General features: G+C 36.0%; 1 protein-coding gene across 4 annotated transcripts; it reads right to left on the minus strand.

Moving 5' to 3' along the window:
* Nucleotides 1-4346: 4346 nt before the first annotated feature.
* LOC752155 lies at nt 4347-20273 on the minus strand. 4 transcript variants are annotated; one of them, XM_011663730.2, is made up of 8 exons: nt 20171-20273; nt 17908-18228; nt 16415-16437; nt 12640-12693; nt 11744-11797; nt 8394-8553; nt 6249-6319; nt 4347-4584 (listed from the first exon to the last, which is right to left on the minus strand). In XM_011663730.2, exons 2-7 carry the CDS (start codon nt 18155-18157, stop codon nt 6312-6314), a joined length of 549 nt encoding a protein of 182 aa, XP_011662032.2. In that variant the 5' UTR covers nt 18158-18228; nt 20171-20273; the 3' UTR covers nt 4347-4584; nt 6249-6311. The 4 variants fall into 4 exon arrangements, with proteins under 4 accessions (XP_011662032.2, XP_030830845.1, XP_030830844.1 ...); XM_030974985.1 differs by lacking the exon at nt 12640-12693; XM_030974984.1 differs by lacking the exon at nt 11744-11797.
* Between the last annotated feature and the right edge of the window lie 1763 nt (nt 20274-22036).

Genomic DNA, 22036 nt, shown 5'->3' on the forward strand with positions numbered 1-22036 from the left:
GAAGTTTTGAGGGATCTCACTCCTGGACTATTAACCGGTATTGGCATTTTTCGTTTCTTTACGGGAACGTCTAAAATCACGACTCCAATTTCGACCAATCAGATGGCTGGATTTCTTAAGTGAGGTAAATTTGCAATTCTTCACTTGTTTGAAAGCGTGAATTTCCTTAATAATGCCTGTACGGCTAATGACAATAGGAGGATGTAAAATGAAATACCAGGTTGGAAATGTTTGAAAATTAAATCACTTGCAAGACATTAAACACTAAGATCCAACCTCGGACACAGATCATATTGTTAAACAACCGTTTATATTTATATGCTCAATCAAATACATATACATTCCAGATAATAAACCACATACAGTAAATTTGAAGCGAGTTTTCAACAAGGCTGACCTAAACTACTACAGAATTACACTTTTTTATAATACAGCATGTTCCATGGCGGAAATGAGCTCTTTTCAAACCGTTAAGAAATTGTTTTTTAAGATGGAAAGTAATGTCCGCATGTTATTTTCTCACAATCACTTTAACCTACAGTCTACAGATGAATATAACACAGTACTACATGCATATAAAAGACCTTAGAATACACACCATAATTACCATATATATGTCAATATAGACAATAAAGAGCAAGAGCTTTGGAAGTTTGAACAAAATGGTAACAAAAATTAATCTTTACTTGTTCAATTCCAAATCTCCAAACAAACATAATGCTCCAAGATCTTTAGCAACATCCAAGGCAATATCGTTTTATATATATATATATATTTGTTTGACACTGCAGAAAAAGTGACCCTCGTAGCTTTACAATCGACCAGTCCTAGCAAGTAAAAGATGACCGAGTATCTTAGCAATGTTACAGATGAATAAACAAAGAGTACTTCAAAAATCAGCAAAGCAAACATAGTACAGACATGTATTACCTCGATATGACTAGGTATTAATTTGGGATGTATACATTTTTATTTAAAGGGTTGAATTATGAACTATTTCTTCAGAAACTATCAAACTTCTGGGTCCTTAAGACAAAGCCAGGCAAGATAAGAACATCATTAATTTGTCCCATTACAGGGATAATGACCGTAAAAATGGACATGGGATCCGATGTTGATCTTTATACAAACATTTCATATTGTACTTTCAAGCGCTGTTGCCCAACTCAATTCTAACAATCACACACACATTTTTTTTTCTCAACTGAAAAATTATTATGTTTATATTTACAATTTTTAAAAATGGGGGGAGGGGGCTTTGTCTGTCAGTTACAAAACAGAGCGGATCGGAATGCATTAGAATATGCAGATAAAATGAGTGGTTGTGGTGCACCAGTCACTGATGGTGTGGAGGGGGGGGGGGGGGGGGGAGGGGAGTTTCATAGGTGGCAACAAATGGCCCCATTTCTAATTTTTTGGAAAGGAGGGAGGGAGGAGGGGAGGGGGGAGGGACCTTTTGGCAGTTTCAAAACATACTTACTTTAAGAAATTTGAAATCCTTCCGCACTATTAACAAACCCATAAGCCTTTGCTAAATGTGACACTCGTCCTAAGTCTCTTCAGATCATATATTATAACCTTAAACGACCATTTGACATTAATGTCATTCAGAAACAGTGTTGAATTCACCACAAAATTAGATGAAAAACGAAAAAACTTATGAAAGTTATTATTTCTAACCACATGTTGTTAATTATGTAGTGATCAATAACATAAATGGTAATGATTTAGATGGGGGAAAAACAAATATTTCTTAAGATGTACAGATTTAAACCTTTATTTCACCATCATTACATAAGGACACCATCCAATGTAAAAGCAACTGTTTGCTATGAATCCTAACAAAGAAATGAAAATAAAAATTGCAGATAGAAAAGAGCATCAAAATCGACAGAAACTTCTTCCTAATGGCTCTCCACTTATAAACACTTTTTGCTTGGCATACGTGCATCACACATTCTTGCTTTTTTTGTTTAAGTATGTTGGTGATTATATAAGGCCACTAAACATAATAAGAGGCAATATGCATGTTAAATATCACATCATGCTTACATCTTTATACTACTAGCAGGGAGATGCAAATTTCTCCCTGATATTACAATGGAAAGACAGAAAAACACAAGTACAGACACCACCTATTACTAGAATGCTATATATACGAGAGACAAGAAATATTCATCATCACATTATATAGCTAAAAAACTGCTAAATACACAAAACGTTGTGTATAAACACGTGATCAAAACATTTTGTACATTGCCCAAGAGTAGAGTGCAAAATATCAATGAGTATCAATGAGTATACAAAAGTAGATACAATTCGCCAAAATAAAAGGTTGTGACACTACGCATGTGCTAAAATGGGCATGAACACATAAGAAATCGCACTCTAGTCTTCAAAAATGTCTTCAGCTGTCCAGGAATGCTAAAATATGTTGACTTTGTAATTTATATTTCTGATGTCCGACTATTTATCAAATACATGGGTTATTTATAGTGTCATGTCTGGGAATTGGATTATTTTAGGGAATTATAAACCAAGGAGCAGTTGTCGCAACAGGTCCATGGTCATACGATTGACATGACCCCCCTAATCACCAAGCAATTCACAATTAGCTTCCATATTAAAAATTGTCAGTTTAGATAACAGATTCTCTTTTCCCCATTTTCTTGATATTGCTCGAGTAATGTATATGTAAGAAATATACATTTACAGTATCAACAAAAAATAACACAGAATGTTGTCATATCTGGACCAAAGAGGGCAGTAAATTCACACATGCACGCACACACGTACACACACCAGCACATAATCAAAAGTAAAAGTTACGAATTTATAAAAGAAGGATTACGCAAAAAAATAGAATTGCACTAAACTAATATATAGTAACGATCATACATATTTACATAAATTATAACATTTTGACTAGCTATGAAACTTTCACATATTATACGTATGTTCTATGTGTCACTAAATACATGTAGATTTGTTTTATTGTAAAGCTGAACTACACTGCAAATATATCATTTTACATCTTTCAAGAGTAATAGATATCACATGTCAGAAAATGGCTCATTGACAAATAAATTATTAAAAACTATAGCTGAATAAAACAGTGAAACGTGTCACATTTAACTTCAGAAATCCACAAAAAGACACAGAGCCACAAAAGCTTTTCAGATTTTTCCTAAAACTAATTTTGTAAAATAAACTTAGAGTGTACCAGATTAGGATTACGATTTGTGGATAACAATAATTTACAAAATCAACCTCCAAAAGCTTTACCCAGCACTCAATGGACTAACACATAAGGAGTATGAAGAAAAAAACGAATAACATAAAACTGCTGTGCACAGAATCAAAGTCAGAACTTCATGTTCCTATAATTATCAAATGAGATTGTAAAGACAATTGCAAGAAATCAACCCAGGCAATTTCATTGACCTAGTCAGCTGTCCGAACATATTTACAATGATGTATTATGTAATCACGATATGATTTCTATAGCATACCTATACGTTAGAGATGAAATTGCCCTTGTGTTTATATGTACAACAGTCTATGTGGTAATATTTTTCCCCCTTTTTTTCTGTGTTTCAACCAACACGAATATCGTTACACATGTACTGCCAGTTAATCAGTGTGACATGTAAAAGGATCTATCTTTGTCTAAAGAGGGCCACATCAAATACAATGTACGCAATTTCGACATATCCGCAGCAAAAGCTTGCATCATTTGCCCAATTGGATCGCTCTGATGTTCCGTAAATCAGATTTTTCAAATGCATTATTGAGATTACTAACATCTGGCATGAACAGTTGAAATGAAATGCAATTCCATGAATCAAATGCAAGTTGATATTGTCTGTTAGGAGCCATTAGGCACGGCTCCACAGACCACTAATTTTTTTGGGAAGGGGGGGGGGGGGGGGGTCCAGATTGTTTGTATGCATGAGCCTTATGTAAAATTTCAAATATCAGGGCAGGAGGGGGGGGGGGGGGTGGCATAAAACCTAGAAGTTGGGTGCCAATGCGTTCTGGGCTGCGTTTAGTGTTGACATCCTGCAGAAGTGCATTACATCTGTGTCTTCATATTATTTAGCTCAATCAGGGTGACCAGAAAAAAAAGAAAAAAAAATTCTGCATATTTCTATTTTGGCATTCAATTTAAGCTTGCGGTAGAGATTGTGAGATTCATCGTGTTAAGAGAACATAGGAAGGGCAGGACATCTGTGTTAAAGTGTAAGTGTTGACACCTGCAAAAGAACATTACATGTGTATTAAAGTTTAAGAGTTTAAAAATTTAACCTAGTCCCATAGCCCGCCCTTGTTTTTGCATTTTATCAGAACTGCTTCTGCAAGAGATGGCGGAGACCCACCGATGACTAACATGATGATAGGAACTCCCCCTAAGCACCCGTTGAGGGGTCTACCTCAGGTCCGACGTCTGCGTAGAGCACGGGGTACGTATTCAATGCATTTGACGGGAAGGATCCTAGCGTGCTGACCAGGTAATCTCTGCCCCCTCGGTTTATGGCGTTTAGCGCCACGGTGAACCTCACCTGCACGTAGGTTCCATTTTGCCTGCATGAAGGATTATTAAAAACAATAATAACTACATTTATACTGTGCATATATCCATCTATATCCATCATAGTAGTAGTAGTAGTAGTACAGTCAAACCTGTCCATAGCGACCACCTAAGGGAAACACAAAAAGTGGCCTTTGTAGACAGGTGGTCTTTGTAGACAGGTTCCTTTAGTACATGATTCAATGAGAAACCATTTTCAAGGGAAGCAACAAATGTGGCCTTTTAGACAGGTGGTCACTAAAGCACGTTTGACTGTAGTACATGCATTACCCGGCTTTTGCCCAGCTACCCTAAGGTGCTGAAAGCATTCAAGAATTAGTAACTATCTACCAGGCACCCGTTTCCATCACCTGGGTGGAGAATGGCAGATGTAAATTAATGTGTTGCAAAAAAAAATTAGGGCGGCAGCGTCACTAGAACTGCAAAACCTATGATCTGATATCTGGTGACATATCAACTAGATCGCGAAAGAAGAGAACGATAAAAGGCGTCATAGCTGAGCAGTGTAAACACTTGACTGGAGGTGCACAGGTCAAAGGTTATCTACATTGCTTCTCTTCACCCAGGTGTTACATGCGTACCCGAATGGATGCGAAGGTCAATGTCGTGGGTTAGAACAGGTGCGCTCCTAAAATGACACCTGTCAGGAGGATTTAATACTCCATAGGGAGTGGAGGTTGTGCATTATCAGTACCGGTAGGTATTTCTTCACCATAACTTATAATCCTTATTTGCAGAATATTTCTCAACATACTGGAAATTTTGTAAGGACGTTGGCTTTATTACCAGCTGTTTAGGCGTCGTGGTCTAGTGGATGCGTCACCGTACTGTGGATTACATAGTTAGTACTTCGAGTCCAGCCGCAGTACTAATACCCTTTGGCAAGATATTTATATACATTTGCTTCGCTCCACCCAGGTGAGGAAAATGGGTACCTGGTAAAATGAATTTTTTGAAATGCTAGAGCGCCGTAATGGCAGTCATGCTAAAGCAGGGGTAATAATTGAGGAGCATCAGAAGCAGGCACATAGCCAGAGATTGATATTTGGGGGGGGGGGCACATAGATGTAATCAATCGAGGTCAAAAAAAGTGGTCTAAAAAAGTTCAACCGATCTCGGAAATTTTTTGGGGACACATGCCCCCCCCCGTGGCTACGTGCCTGATCAGAAGTGTCAAATTTGACAGACATCAGCGCTATACAAGAACACACTACAGTCAAACCTGTCTATAGCGACTGCCCAAGGGAAACATAAAAAGTGGTCTTTATAAACAGGTTCCTTTGCATGTTTCAATGAGAAACCATTTTCAAGGGAAACAAAATATGCGCTTGTTGTAGACAGGTGGTCTTTGTAGACAGGTGGTCACTAAAGGAGGTTTGACTGTATTATTATTATTATTATTAAATTTTTCAGAATTAATCGACAGCCGGCAGTACAACACTTGCTCCTGTGACACTTTCTCCATGTCAATTTCATACACTAACAAAATTCTAAATTTAAAGCCTCTGCACTAGACATAGTCCTAACCCTATCCTAACCCTAAGCTACTGTAAATACCTATACCTATCCATAAAAAGCCTGAAGCAATTGTAGCAGGAGAAAATGTTGCATCGGAACGTGTCGCATCACAATATAGCAGCGCTGTATCTATACTTACACCAACTGGGTCACAATAGTTTGTTCGTACAGGTACTTTGCCGCACTGGTGACATTATATACCTCATCCATCTACAGGAAAGAAAAATAAAACAAAGAATGTTTGGATTTAAATTTTGATGTAACACAAATAGACCAATTCATAGATAGCACATGCTACAAGTAACACTAAATATCTTTTAAACATGGAGTAGATCGACCCACTTTATGCGTTTTGGAATATCCACTGCCAGCTTGATGAATTGCTTCACGAATACCTTATGTTTGCCCTCTTGAAAAGAATACATGTACTTCCACCTGTGTATCATAGAATGTACTGGCAGTTCATGAATGAATTGGTATTACATAACTTTTATTAACATGTATCCAGTCTTTATCTTCATGGATTTTATTATTTTTTAAAAATTACTTTTACCTGCTCATGAGCACATATAATGTAGTATCTACAATACTGGTAACAATTTAGATACTCTTGTGAAAATAAAACAGCTCCAAACTAGTTCGCTTTTTTAAAAGAAAAAAATGGGGGGGGGGGGGGAGTGCAAAGGTCAAGATGAGTTCTGGTCATTAAAAACAAATTTGAAAGCAACTTGATGACTAATTTCTTTATTAGCTTGATATTGATGAACCAGATGGAACTTCGACTGCGCGCAGTCGAAAATGATGACTCCGTCATAAAGCAATCTTACAAACCAAACAAAACAGAAGAAATTTTCATATTCAAGTTCAATTGTATTCCATTAACAGGTTCTCAGAATATCGTGCTTACAAGCAATTTCTCATATAATATATGACCCTTTGATCTTTGACCTCATGACCCTAAAATCTACTCAGTCATTGGCTCTGCAAGATGTCCTGAGTTAAATAGTAATCCATCTGTCAGTTCTATTGAGAATGCGTTCACAAGCTATTTTTGCATACATGAGCCCATGACCTTTGACCTTTGACCTCATGACCCAAGAATCTACTAGGTTCATTGGCTCTGCAAGACACATACATGATCTAAGTTTGGCAGGAATCCATCAATCGGTTCTGATGATAATGCGATCACAAACTTTTTGCAAACATAATGACCCACATGACCTTTGACCTTGACCTCATGACCCCAAAATCTGATCAGTTCAACGGCTCTGCAAGTAACATACATGATCTAAGTTTGGCAGGAATCCATCAATCGGTCTTCAGATAATGCGATCACAAGCTGTTTTTGCATACATAATGAGCCCTGTGACCTTTGACTTTTGACCTCATGGCCCCAAAATCTAATCAGTTCATCAGCTCTGCAAGATACATACATGACCAAAGTTTGGCAGGAATCCATCAATCGGTTCTTCAGATAACGAGATCACGAGCTGTTTTTGCATACATAATTAGCCCTGTGACCTTTGACCTTTGACCTCGTGACCCCATAATCTAATCAGTTCATTGACCCTGCAAGATACATACAGGACTTAAGTTTGGCAGGAATCCATCAATTGGTTCTTCAGATAACGCGATCACGAGCTGTTTTTGCATACATAATGAGCCCTGTGACCTTTGACCTCGTGACCCCAAAATCTAATCAGTTCATCGGCTCTGCAAGATACATACATGACCAAAGTTTGGCAGGAATCCATCAATCGGTCTTCAGATAACGGGATCACGAGAACGGGACGTAAGGACGTACAGTATGGACGGACAACCCGAAAATATAATGCCTCCGGCTACTTCGTAACGGAGGCATAAAAATAATGTGCAAAGTATCCCAAAATTATGATTGGGTTAGGCGGAATTTGAGAAGATATATCTTAGTCTGAATCTTCTGTTGCTTTTTTTGCTTTTCTTCCAGACAAGTACCGGTAAAGCCATAATTCCCTACTTCCACTAGGCCATGCAAATCCCAGATGGTGTTACTTCATATGCAAAGGTGTACTACATAATAATTAGAAGAGTCGAAAATGACCCTCTATTGCGTACACTTCCAAGATAATTCTCCACAGATTTAACATTGTTAAACGATCCCTTTAAATATTTTCAGGGTACATGCTAATGAGTTTTGAAGGGGTAATGGGGCGGGGTGGGCAGGTCGGATGTGCCACCCCTCCCCTTATCTGATACTAATTGTTCCCTTAGGTGGAGACATGGTGCGAATGCTATTTGAGCTTACCGCTCCTGTGAAATTTTCGTGAAGGCAGTTGTCGCCGGGGCTCGGCCATCGTCAAAGTAAGTGCCATAGGCTTTGTCCATGACGAAGGTCCCATCGAAATTTCCAATACTGCGGGCCCAAATGTTGTCGTCGCCTTCATCGTTGGTGGCTGGGTTGGCGTCTGAAATTGGAACAGAAAATGAGTTTAAAATCAATAGGATAAAACATGGCCCCGTCTTACAAAGAGTTGATATCAATTAAAAACCTATTGCGATTGATTTCAATCGCAATATTTACATAAGAGATAGGAGACTGCAAACTTACGATTGATTGGAGGACTTATGATTGATTTGGGTCAATCGTAAGTCTTTGTAAGATGACCCTTTCACCTAGCTGTCGAGTTTCTCATGCTACTGGTCATTTTTTTTCTTCATATGGTAAAACCCTTTTTGTTCTAAAGGACATTCACATCCTATCAGCTTTGGATATTGTGTCCCAGTCAGGTATCTGGCCGATTTAATTTCAACGATCTCTGCTAATGCGATCTTCCCCTACTTGCTGCGAACCAAAGATGGCATGGTCCCCTAAATTTATATGCCTTGCATGGGTGTATAAATTTATGGATCATGTCATCTTTGGCTTAGTCTACTAAAAAATTCTTTAGAGATTTTTGAGATTTTGGTATTTAAACTTGAGATATCCTTTACAGAAGTAATATTTAGAGTAATTATTTTGAACATAGTAAGCTGGTATTGAAACCATTAAAAAAAAGCAAATAATTTTCTGTCAATAGGTCCCCTTTAAGCCACATCCTGATGGTTAAACATGGTCTAGACCTGAAAGCTCACTATTGCTTCCGGTTCAGAGTGGGTTTTCCCCATTCTCAATGTGAAGTGAAGTGTTTAAGTAGAATATGTATTACTCCTGTCTGTCATAGAATCCTGTTGGGTATTCTTACCAGGATTCTTAGAAAATACTCTTTTAGTTCTGAACACATAACTCCTATTCTTACATCTCTTCATTTGCTACCTATTTTAACTCTAATTCAGACTAAGATTCTTATGTAGTATTCAAAATTAAACACGGGTATGCTCCATCATATTTAATCAACATTCTCAAACCTTTTGTTCCATCATGTTCATTAGTCAATATATTAACACATGCTAATTTCCAATACGCCCCTTGTCCCCAACCAATACACTTTACGGTAATCGTGCTTTTACTGTTGCAGCCCCTAAATCATGGCATACTTTACCAATTCATATTTGTCAATCCTCATCCGTAGAGTCTTTTAAGGAAAGTTAGAAGTATATTCTTGTTTAATAGTAATTTATAGGGCAGTTTTGTTTAAGGTTAGATGCTTATTAATTGTAATTGTTATTATTAGAATTGTGTATTAGTATTGCTGTATGTTTAATTTATCTGTACTAGTACTTTGTTTTGTTTAGCGCTTAGAAACTTTGTATTAAGCACTTTATACATGAATATGTACTTTATTATTATTATAAATGCTAATACATTCTGAATGTACTGAATGAATGGAAGAAAACATGCAAATTAAATGAATACTTTGCTCAAAACCTATCTATGATGTGGTTGATGAAAGATGCAAAGTGGAGAGTACTACATGAAAAGATGACTTTGTTAAAAAAAAACATGTTTCAGGAATTTGCATGTAGTTTAAAGTGACTTGGTAACATTGCCTCAGATTCTGAAACAAAATCCTGGATTTAGCTCATGCTGCAATGATAATTATAAACTTTAGGTCAGTCAGGAACCCAATGACTTTCAAAAGCCAATCGCCTGTCTGATTATCAAGATATTTATGATCATTTTTTGTTTCCTCAACGGTTTTATAAGACTACAGTCTATTGGGGGAAACAAGTATGATAAAACCAGTCAATCAAAGATTTTTACTTTTTTAAGGCACTTCATGATCATTCTGAAGCGCGATTTTTTTTTATTCTAGGGCTTCAATATTACACCATATCACAGACACTGATGACATGTTCAAAGGGCCATGCATCTCAGATTCAACATTGTCAAACAATGCCTTTAAAGGAAGTTCTACCACTGTGACCATATCATCAAATTTCCCTTAAAAGGACAGGATTGGGAAGAGCACCAGGATATGATTAATCAAACCTGCAGTGCATCTCTCACAACTGTTTTTACCAAAAGAGGTTGTCATGCCCCCCTCCCTCTTTCCCATCCCTCTCACCTCCCCCTCCCCCTCCCCCCCCCCCCCCCAATCTACTGCATGCCTGTTCAAGAAAGCCAGATTCAGCGATTATTTGGTAAGCTTTGTTACCAGAAACATGCTGGCAGTATAAATAGCAGTAAGCATTCGCACTAAACTGAAATAAAGCAATATAAAGGTGTATGCACATGCAATAAAATTATCCATGCAGGGGCATGCACAAGATCACAGAGCAGTAAAAACACAAAGAAACACAAGCTAAAGAAGTCTATGCATACTGAAGTGTTGATAAAAGTTATGGGATCAAAAGATACATTTGTTTTAACCTGGTGATATTGGTTTTCACATTTTTTTCCAGAGACTCAAGTTCAGGAGGGTGTTTCACAAAGATCCTAAGTTGGACTTATCTCCTTAAAGTTGGACTTTGAAATTATGGAAACCTGTTAGCATCTATGAAAATATTTTGTAAAAGTTGTTTTAAAGGCATAAAAAGTTAATTCAAATTTGCTATTATCAAGGAGATTTAATGTTGTTGATGTTCAATTTATGAAAAGTCTAAAATAATAATAATAACAGTTCAAATTAGGATCTTTGTGAAACACCCCCTGATCTTCCAGGATGTAGCCTTCCACATGTTAACTATACTGCTCTATATTTTGAATACACCTTCAAGTGCCCAAGTAGAAACATCAAATAATATTCATGTTTTAGAATGTTAGGGGGTGATTACAACTTTCAAAAATTCATAATATATTTTAGTCAGATTTAATTAAAACTGTCATCAGTTTGCTTTTCTGATTGTTCTGCTTTCTTTTAGAGTAGTTGTCTATTTGGGTTGGATTGGGTTGGATTTCCCTTTAAAATAAGTTAAACAACAACCAATTGTGATTTCTGACTCCTTTCAGCAACTGGCACACAGGAACTAACTTTTTCTGTTGTCAAATTAAAACGACATGATTTAGCTTTCCTTTTGTTAAACATGATAATGATGCGAATATGACATGTATGAGCACTCACCTAGTCTGAATTTCCAGACTCCAGACGACATGTTCTTGTTTGAAATTTAACAAATGATTCATCATGCCCTTGGAGAAGAAAAAATTCTTTGATCAAAGACCCATAACCTTCATCAAAACAACAGTTTTTTTCCTTCAAGTTTTTTAAAAATTACCGTTACACCCGTAGTCATACTAGACATGCTTGGATTCAAGTGTTTAGTTGTAACCTGTGAAAATAAAATGAAATATGCATCAGAAGCATAAAATGAGTCAGAAACCCATGCTTTGACTGAGGACATTCCAACATTTCAACAAGACGAATGGTTCAAAACCCCAATAATTTCCTGGAAATTGTAACATACCTACATTCCAACACTTTAAAGGATACAAGCAGCAAGTTTGTTTGATTATATTTCTGCATTTTCCAACATAATAAAAAGTGATATACAAACCATGAAAGCAGGTAGATATATTATTGACAAAAGACAGAATATATATATATATAATCATATAATAATATAAATCAATGAAATAATTTAATCTTTTAAAAAAACAAAAAACCGACAAATCATTTGAAAATTGAATTAAAAAAATATGATAGCAAAATTTCACTTAAATTGTATCATTATGTAAAAGAGGATGTCATTCAAGACACATTTCTGCAAGGATATTAAAGACAAATGTGTTTGAAGTCAAATATTGATGAAAGAATATAAAATTGATCTTTTCTGGTACAACAGAAAACTCAAATTTTGCCATCAAATTTTTGGAGAATTTGGGCCTCCAAACACTTTAAAGGGGCTGTAAGCTTGAGCTTGAACGTGATGGCGGCCTCAGGAAAGGAACCTGTGGGAGTGCCCATACGATGAAAACATGTACAGGGTTTGTATGTATGTATATTTTTACAAAATGGCCATCTGAACATAGCTGGGTGTCAGAACGACATGTTATTGTTTGAAATTTAACAAATGATTCATCATGCCCTTGGAGAAGAAAAAATTCTTTGATCAAAGACCCATAACCTTCATCAAAACAACAGTTTTTTCCTTAAAGTTTTTTTAAAAATTACCGTTACACCCGTAGTCATACTAGAAATGCTTGGATTCAAGTGTTTAGTTGTAACCTGTGAAAATAAAATGAAATATGCATCAGAAGCATAAAATGAGTCAGAACCCATATGCTTTGACTGAGGACATTCCACCATTTCAACAAGACAAATGTTTCAAAACCCCAATAATTTCCTGAAAATTGTAACATTCCTACATTCCAACACTTTAAAGCTTATCTGCCATAGTTTACAGGAGGGATTAGAGCGCCTTGCAAGGTCACTGGACAGGTGGTTATCTCATCAACTCAGCTCTCAGTTAACATAAGAAAAAGAGGATGATGGGGGACCAATGGTCACCGATTATGCATTGTTTGTTATATAGAGGGCGCAAGTAGCTACAAGTAGTGCAGTGGGCCTTTAAAGGATACCAGCAGCAAGTTTGTTTGATTATATTTCTGCATTTTTCAACATAATAAAAAGTGATATACAAACCATGAAAGCAGGTAGATATATTATTGACAAAAGACAGAATATATATATATATAATCATATAATAATATAAATCAATCAATAATTTAATCTTTAAAAAAAAAAAAAAACTGACAAATCATTTGAAAATTGAATTTAAAAAATATGATAGCAAAATTTCACTTAAATTGTATCATTATGTAAAAGAGGATGTCATTCAAGACACATTTCGGCAAGGATATTAAAGACAAATGTGTTTGAAGTCAAATATTGATGAAAGAATATAAATTGATCTTTTCTGGTACAACAGAAAACTCAAATTTTGCCATCAAATTTTTGGAGAACTTGGGCCTCCAAACACTTTAAAGGGGCTGTATAGCTTGAGCTTGAACGTGATGGCGGCCTCAGAAAGGAACCTGTGGGAGTGCCCATACGATGAAAACATGTATGTTATGTATATGGTGTTTTTACAAAATGGCCATCTGAACATAGCTGGGTGTCAGAATGATGTATACATGTATGAGGATGTTAGAACATACATGTAGGGGTATTGAAACATAAATATGTACATTGTAGGAACACACATGAGGTATGGGTACTTAGGAGTCTAAACATGACATCTGAATTATTATAAGGAAGAAAGATCAAGACTGAGAGTCTGAATGGGTGGGTGAAACTGAACATATATATGTGCATGTAGATGCATGTTGGAATATAATTTTTTTTTTTTTTTTTTGTTTCCTGGACTGAGGAGAGTATATTGACAGAACTCATGGGTCTCATAATGGGATGAAACAAGAATATTGTAATTTTTGTATTGCTTTTGTATTTTGACACTTTTTGAATACATTGTGAATATCTGATTGTTTTGTAAGAACATACAATATCGGCCTGGCCTTGAGCTTCATGTCATGTTGATTTTGTAATAAACCAATTCAAATAGAGAGTATATGCATCAGCAAAGCAATTATTACAGTACTACGGTACAAGTACATACAAATACAACAACGCAGAAGAAAAAGCTTGGAAGAAGCATACATACAGATTGGATAGAGATTTAGAATCAGACTTTGAGGAAAGTTTGTCTACAAGCATGCAGGCATAGAAATGTAGTACCACTGATTAACATGTACATACATGTATACATGTAATAGTGCTTTTTCTTTTACAGCCATACCAATATTTCAACATTTACACTGGAAATTATAATTCAGAGTATGCCTACCGTCATTTGACCCAGGTCTAAACCTTTTTTTAATTATTTTTTTGCACTGCTGAGTGCAGATTGATGGAGATTTTGGAGTATATTTACAGGAAAAATGGTACTATGAAATGTCAGCAAAATTGAAGACAATAATGACAGCTTAAAAATAAAAGATTTATGTTTATTACATTGTAACCAAATATATATGCACACATATTTACACTTCTTTTGACTTCATCATTTTGACCTTTTCATACCTAGGGTACAAAATCATTATTTATAGACAAGATGCCTGTACTGAATTGTGATATACATGTACATGTGTACATGTTTCCATGATGAACATGTTGTACAAATTACATGTAGAATCTCTTCAATTATAGAATACTGGCCTTGAGCTACTACATGTGTGTATAATGCATTTTTTAAAGCAAGAATTAAAAGCAAAATCATCAACAATATGAATCTTTTTGGGGTGTATACATGTACATGTAGAAGACATTGTGATTATGTTGAGAAGATAGAAACACGCTGACAGCGCTGCAATCTTCTAATTTTCACAAATAAGTATGTTTCCTTTCAGTTTATTATATAACCCATGTTTTTTTGGATATTCTTTTTACTATTAATAGCTAGTTCTGTTAAAAGAATAATGAAACATGAGAAATAAATTTGTGTTGCCAATTTAAAGACAGGCAGCTACATACAATTCTTGGCCTTTCACCCTCAAACATTTGCCATTGTCCTTGGCCAGTTAATGACACTATAGCTGGCTCACAGAAAATGAGCTGATCACATTCGAGCAATACTGTATGTACATATGTAATGAACGCTGGGCATAAATTTACAAAGTAGATGTGTACATGTACACAGTACATTTGTGGTATAATTATGTATTGGTAGCACAGAACATTGGTGATGTACATGTACTGATACATGTAGTCAGTGGAAGCATCACGGTTCACACATGGTACATTAATCAGTAACATGAGTATACAGGAATTTGCAGTAATGTACCAAACTATCATGACTCGTTCATGAGTCAGCGTACAAGAAAGACAGGCGGTGCAGTCTGGGGAAAGTCCAATAACGGTTCATGTGTAATCTGCCCATTAAAAAGAAGAGATATCTTTATTGCTCTGCAAAAGCAGTGAACTACTCCTACTGCAGACACATCCCTTGGCATGCTCAAGGCACATACAGCACAATTTTTATACCCTGGTTTCATCCAAGGTGCCTTTGAATACTGAAGGCATTCATTTCAAGGAATACTTTCCTACCAGGTACTCCATTGCTAATCCTGGGTTGAGAGCAGCGAAAAAAATATTTAATGTTTTGCCAAAGGACAATAGTGCCGCTATTGGGACTGAACTACAAACCATTTGATCTTGTGTCTGGCAATATATTCCCTAGACCTAGAAACATCTACATGCTGCATTAAAAGCTACACATACTTCAGAAGGTTAGACGTACATGTACATGTACATGTATGCATGCACGTATCTGCTACATTTCAAAATTCAAATACAAAATTCCAAAAACAATATTGATGTTACATTATCGGTACTTGACTGTTTGATATCAAATGTAACTGAAAAAGCCTTTGCATGCTCCAAAGCTCTAATTTGGCAAATAGAACACTTGTCATCTTTAAGGGGGTATCTCACTGAGCGGCTAATGCTTACGAATGTTGCGAATTTTTGATAATTCGCTAAATTTTCCGACAAATATTTGTGAAAGGCAGTTGGCGACTATCAACAACTGTAAGAAAATGTTGGCAACAGTTTTTGCATAGATTAGTCAAATTCAAATCCCAAGACAAATGCACTGTACACAGAAATGTGTATATGGGACAACACACACATGTTGCATGAAAGTGTGGTCCACAACCATTTGCTTTGACTTGTCATATTTCGAATATGAGGACATTTGAATAGCCATCCTTTTACCTATACTCTTTCACGTAACATACAAAGAATACAAAGAATGAAAAAGTTCATGAATATAATCTTTCACCTTTCCTAGCACTCAACCTTTGCTTTACATTGAGAAAGGGAAGTGATATTACAATTATATGGGATATATGATCATGTGGACTTTTTTAATTGTTCTGGAAACACTTACCATTTCCGGGCTGACTCTTGAAGCTGCCCATCAAGGTCATTGGGGAAGGGAGTAAATAAAAAAAAGAGGAAATTGAGAGAGTTAATTTCACGTACCGGGTATATATTATATATGACCAATAATTTCCCTTTTCAATAAATGAAATCAAAACTGAAATTGTTAAGTGATATTTTCCTGATTTGTGGTTTCGATACAACTTTGTAATGTATCAAATATAATGCATAAATCTTTGTTAAGTGCCATTTTACAAATTATATCATTCGCCTATTACAAATAATTGTATTTCAATAGTCAGAATGCGAACTGCATTCATTCCTTGTTGTTAGGTAGGACAAGCCTTTGTTATGTTGGTTGGTTGATTTATGCATTAAGTTTGATTAATTTACACTACAAAAATGGTCTATTGAATAGACAGTGGCATAGTAGCATCAGCTTTCATATGGGGGGGGGGCATTGGTCTCAATGAAAGTATGCTAGAGAGAGAAAGAGAGTGTGACTATAAGCTTTGTTGTGCAGAAAGGGGGCTGTCATGTTATCTGGCCCTCTTGCCATTTCTTATCTTCGCTCCCTTTTTGTTTTTGCCTCTTATGTGGGGAGCCTATGAATACCCCCCCCCCCCCCCCCCCCCCCCCCCCCCCCATGGCACCCTCTATTACACCACTGACAGGGAAAAGGGAAGTACAAAAATTAAGAATGATCAATCCTATCTGTTTGGATTGAAAAGTTTGAATTTGAATTTGAATTGAATGTAGAGCTCCCTACTGTATAACACCCAAATGCATAATAAGTTTAATCAGTATCATGTACTGTATGTACATGTATATTTAAGTGGGTTTTGGAAATCCTGAAATTAAACTATTATGATGTCAACCATTTTATGTTTTCAAAAAATTGGTAAACCAGAGATACATTTGCAAATTTCTACAAGAATTTATGTATTGAAATAAATATTAATATGTGCATACATGTTAAAAAAAACTATTTAATGACACAAATATAATATCAGCATGGAATTCATCCAAAACATGCACAACAAAAGAGAAAAATATTTACATGTCATTGGTCCCCTCAGAATAGATTCATAAGACATGATTGATATGGTAATGAATTGGGTTACACTAACAGCCATCTTCGGTTAGATACTGCCCTAATACTTGAGCAGTGGTATATTCTTCAAAAATTTCTTGTACAAAGAGCAACATCTAAATGACACTATTAGTTTCAAAATACATGTAGTAGGCCTATCATTTAGATGTTGCTCTTGATACAGGAAATTTGATCCAATTTGCTCAAACTTTCACTGGCCTCTTCATAGAAGACATATTTGAATCTCATAGTTTAACTACAGCATAGCAACATGGAACCCCTTACATCAAAAGCAAAATATGTTTTGGTGAATGGTACACTTTTAAGTAAAGAGTTAACTTCAAATCATCAAATGCAGATCACATCCAAAATGCATGAAGTGAACAGTCTTTCATCAATAAACTTACCTTCAGTTGCAGTAGTATTGCCTTTAACAGCTTTGGGACCGTTATTGTTCTTCGTACTTATCACAACTATGACGATGATTAAGATGATAAGAAGTATGGCCGCAGCGATTGCAATACCAAGTCTCTTCGGGGTACAAGATGAGCACATTCCCCCGCTTTTGCCCCCTTGCTGGATGGTCACCTTAGGGTCATCTCCGATCGGTGCTGTGACTTGAGCGTATGCCCCTCGATTATTCCCTTTCCCGTCCATTTCGCCTTTCTCGGTGTTGGCAATACTTTTCCTCCAAGTCAGACTCTGAGATACTTGTTATGCTCTGAATTCTGAAAGGAAAAAAAATGAATAAAAGATGATGCCAAAGCTTGTCATTGTTGTAAGTGATTTCCTATACCATCCTCTATCATTCCTTCTATCATGAGGAGTTAGAATTGATCAATTTTTGCCACAATGTAAGTTAAGTGGAGGCTCGTCTGCACCTTCATGTACGTACATGTACATGTACATGTACTTGTAAACTGCATTCTACTTCTAAGCTCTAAGTTCTACATGTACTTCTAAACAGGTAGTGCACTCCGGTGCGATTATCTCACTGATAACATCAAAATCGTTTTGAATATTAAACGGTCATCGAAGCACTCACATTACTAAACTCACTTTATCACAGAAAATTCCCCCTCTCATATCTCCTTTTTTTGTCAGCAGATTTCGCTCAAACTTTAAAGGAATGATGTAAAATAGTCATATCGAGGTACATGTACATATAAAAATTGTATTAAATGATGATCTATTTCTCATTTTATCAAACATTTTATGTTCAGTTGTCTTCGAAAACTATCCTCAGATAATTATTTCTAGATATATCCGGTCGCATGGATACATACTCATGAGACTTAATATTCACGAGACCTTCACAGAGCCGGTGACAAAATTCTTTTCTTCTTTCTTAACACAATACATGAATTGCCAGTTTTTGTACATGTAGATCTACTTTTATGCTTTGATAGTAACAGTGAATATTACATGGATGTGTTGAGGGATTGGCATGACTTTACTCTCCTGACTTTAACAAATTTTTAAAATGATGTTAATAGTCTATATACCGCTATCCAAACTGTTTTTTTATTTAATTTTTTTTTCATCATACTTCAACATCAGATACATGTACACTTAGCAGAGACTCGCATTCCTTTTTTTCCCGTTTTGAATGAAAACATACCTCAAGACTGTACCATTCTCCTCTCTTTCTACTTTTCTTTTTCTACGCTGTCCTCCATTCTTTTGTATTTTCTCTGATCAACTTTTCTTTCTTTTTTTCCTTTCTTCTTCCTTCTCTTCCTCTTTCTAGTTGTCTCTCTCTCTCTCCTTTTTTTTTGGTAACCTTTGAGTTTGATGACACAGAAGTTTTTTAATGTTTTTAATATTTCTAGAGGTCTAGATCTAGTCTAGACCCTATAAGGCAGAGACGCCAAGTTCAAAGATCGGCAATGCGTGACATTTTCATGACTCGGCGCGCGCGAGGGTATAACACATGTATAGGTATGGCATTTTTTTTAAATCTAGCGTGCGCCGTGCGTGAGAACCGTTTTCAGACCCTCGAAATGCGTGATGTCACGCCTAATGCGTGACACTTGGTAGCTCTGATAAGGCCCTATTTAGATTTCGATGTAGATTCTAGGGGTCTACTCTATCTCGATCTAGGCCCTACGCCTAATATTAGGTTCTAGTCTAGATCTAGACCTATGCATGATTTATGGTCGTACCTTTTAGTCATTCATATTTTGATCGTTTCTTGTGTTGTACTTTGTAGATCTAATTAAGTTGACAACTTGTACACATACATCTGACATTGACTGTAATTTCAGCTTCCCAGCTAGTTCTTATTGCAATAAGAAACGAATGAAGAAAAAAATTACTGGAGCTCATTTGCACTGCCTGTGCCTGTCACTTGTAAAATGTACTTGTCCAGTCATGTCAGTTCAAGCTAGAGTTCGAGTCAAGGGGGGATTACGTTTGCATTCGCAGGTACAGGTGCAGAGGCCTATTATTAGGACTTTTAGATTCGCACGAAGACAATGGGGATTGCTACGATCGACGTCCTTTTAAATGTAATGCACTGCCTTGAATGGACGTAACTAACACGTATCAGTCCACGCAAATCTAAAATATTACTAGATCTACGTGAACACAAACATTTAGTACATCATATAGACCAAAAAATGAAATTACCAATATTGGCATTCAGTTCTTAAGCTAAGATGGACTCACCTCTTTTCAATTTTCTTGACTTAGCACAATTGTGTAGCACGTACAGTATAGTACACAACTACCTACTGTCGTTTTTTTATGATCGCGTCTCAAATAAACTAGGCTACTTTTAATGCGTATAAATAATAAATAATAAATAAATCATAGGCTTATATTCCATTATGTTCATGAACCAAATAATTTAATTGATTATCGTATTGGAATTATAAATATGTGTTACTTTCTAAATGTCATGATTTAACAATCAATATGAAATAGCGTTTATTTGAGAACATCACTGGTTCGGTGATAAAATAAAGACTATTTAGATAAGACTTGGCTTCGTGACTCAATGGGGAATCCCCCAGTAGACGGTACAGGATATGGCGCAAAAGATAGGCCCGCACGGGATTTTTTTTTTGCAGGTATCATAAGATATTTGGTACTTTAGAGTGATCGATAGCTATGTAAAGATACTTTAATTTTTGCAGCCAACATGATTGATTGATTGATTGATTGAAGGATTTTATTGATGATTATCCATTCTCGCAGTCCAAAGACTGAATTGCAATGGTTACAACAGTTTACAATATATATATACATGATAAAAGCAATTACACAATAATTATTAAAACAGTCAGAGTCTAGGCAATCAACATTGAAATTCAAATAAAAGTGATCAAATGACAATTATAATGGCAATTATCATTTAATTCGATTAATAAGCAATGACAATCTTAACTAGAACATTCTTATACTATTAAAATTAACATTGAAGCCATTAATATTACGAATTTGGCATGCCGAAGGGTTGTCCACTGTGCCGACGGGACTTTTCCTTCCCTAAGTGTTTATGATGTCACATATGGGTGGACTCAGCTCTGCTGCAAAATCACGAATCTGCTTCACTCCATCTGCAGGTCCACACTGACTTTTACCAACCGGTGTCTTTTCCAGCTCACAGTACACTTTCCATCAAATTCTGTAGAACTTTGCAGGAATTATGAATATGTCATGTATGTCCTATCTGTGAAATTTAAACGTTAGCAGTGTCCTCATATACAAATTATGCAAGGAAACCTGTTTACTTGCTAGACTTCACTGTCAGACACTATTGAGTGACTGGCTGGCTTTTTTTCTTCTTTGGTAATAACATACCGGTACATGAAAAGAGTTGTAAAGGGTATACGAGCATTTGTCTAAATCAATAACCTACTTCTTGTGATGGCCAAGATTAAAGATAAACTTTAGTACTGGTAATGCTATTGCATTGTGAAAGAAAAGGTGTGGAAAGGATCAGAAACAGTTGATCATGACTTGTAGCATGTAAGTATTGGTGTGCACTGCAAGGTTCTAGAGTCATCAAAATCATAATAAATTTGACCGAGTCTTGGTAAAGTAACAAGCACTGTACACAGAAAGCTATATATGGGACAACACACACGGTGTCGGGGCTGGTACTACCTTGATTTCCTTGTCTTTCTATTCTCATTACTCAGCCAGTATACATTTTCTTCCAAAATTGTTTGGCACATGTAAATTATTTGTAATCTTGAGCATTCAGTGTAAGTTTCGTTTGATTCTGTGAGAATTATTATTTTTTTTTTTTTACCAGAACTCAAGTTTATCTTTAAACTGATTGAATCTTTGCGCAGCATAAAAGGTATGACCATTCGGTACAATTGTCTGAAAATCAAGACTATTAATTTTGGGCTCCATAGCCCTAAAGTCGATTTGACAACTAATAGTTATTATTTTCCCACTTAAAGACATTTTCAAGCCCCACCTTTTTTAGGGAAGTTCTAAATAAGTATTATCTTTCAAATGCAGTTGGAATTTAGCTTTTTCATTTTTTTTGGCCGGCAAATGGGACATAGTACCTTTAAG

This window comes from Strongylocentrotus purpuratus, unplaced genomic scaffold (genome assembly GCF_000002235.5).
Source record: "Strongylocentrotus purpuratus isolate Spur 01 unplaced genomic scaffold, Spur_5.0 spur5_scaffold_7, whole genome shotgun sequence".
Taxonomy (NCBI): domain Eukaryota; kingdom Metazoa; phylum Echinodermata; class Echinoidea; order Camarodonta; family Strongylocentrotidae; genus Strongylocentrotus; species Strongylocentrotus purpuratus.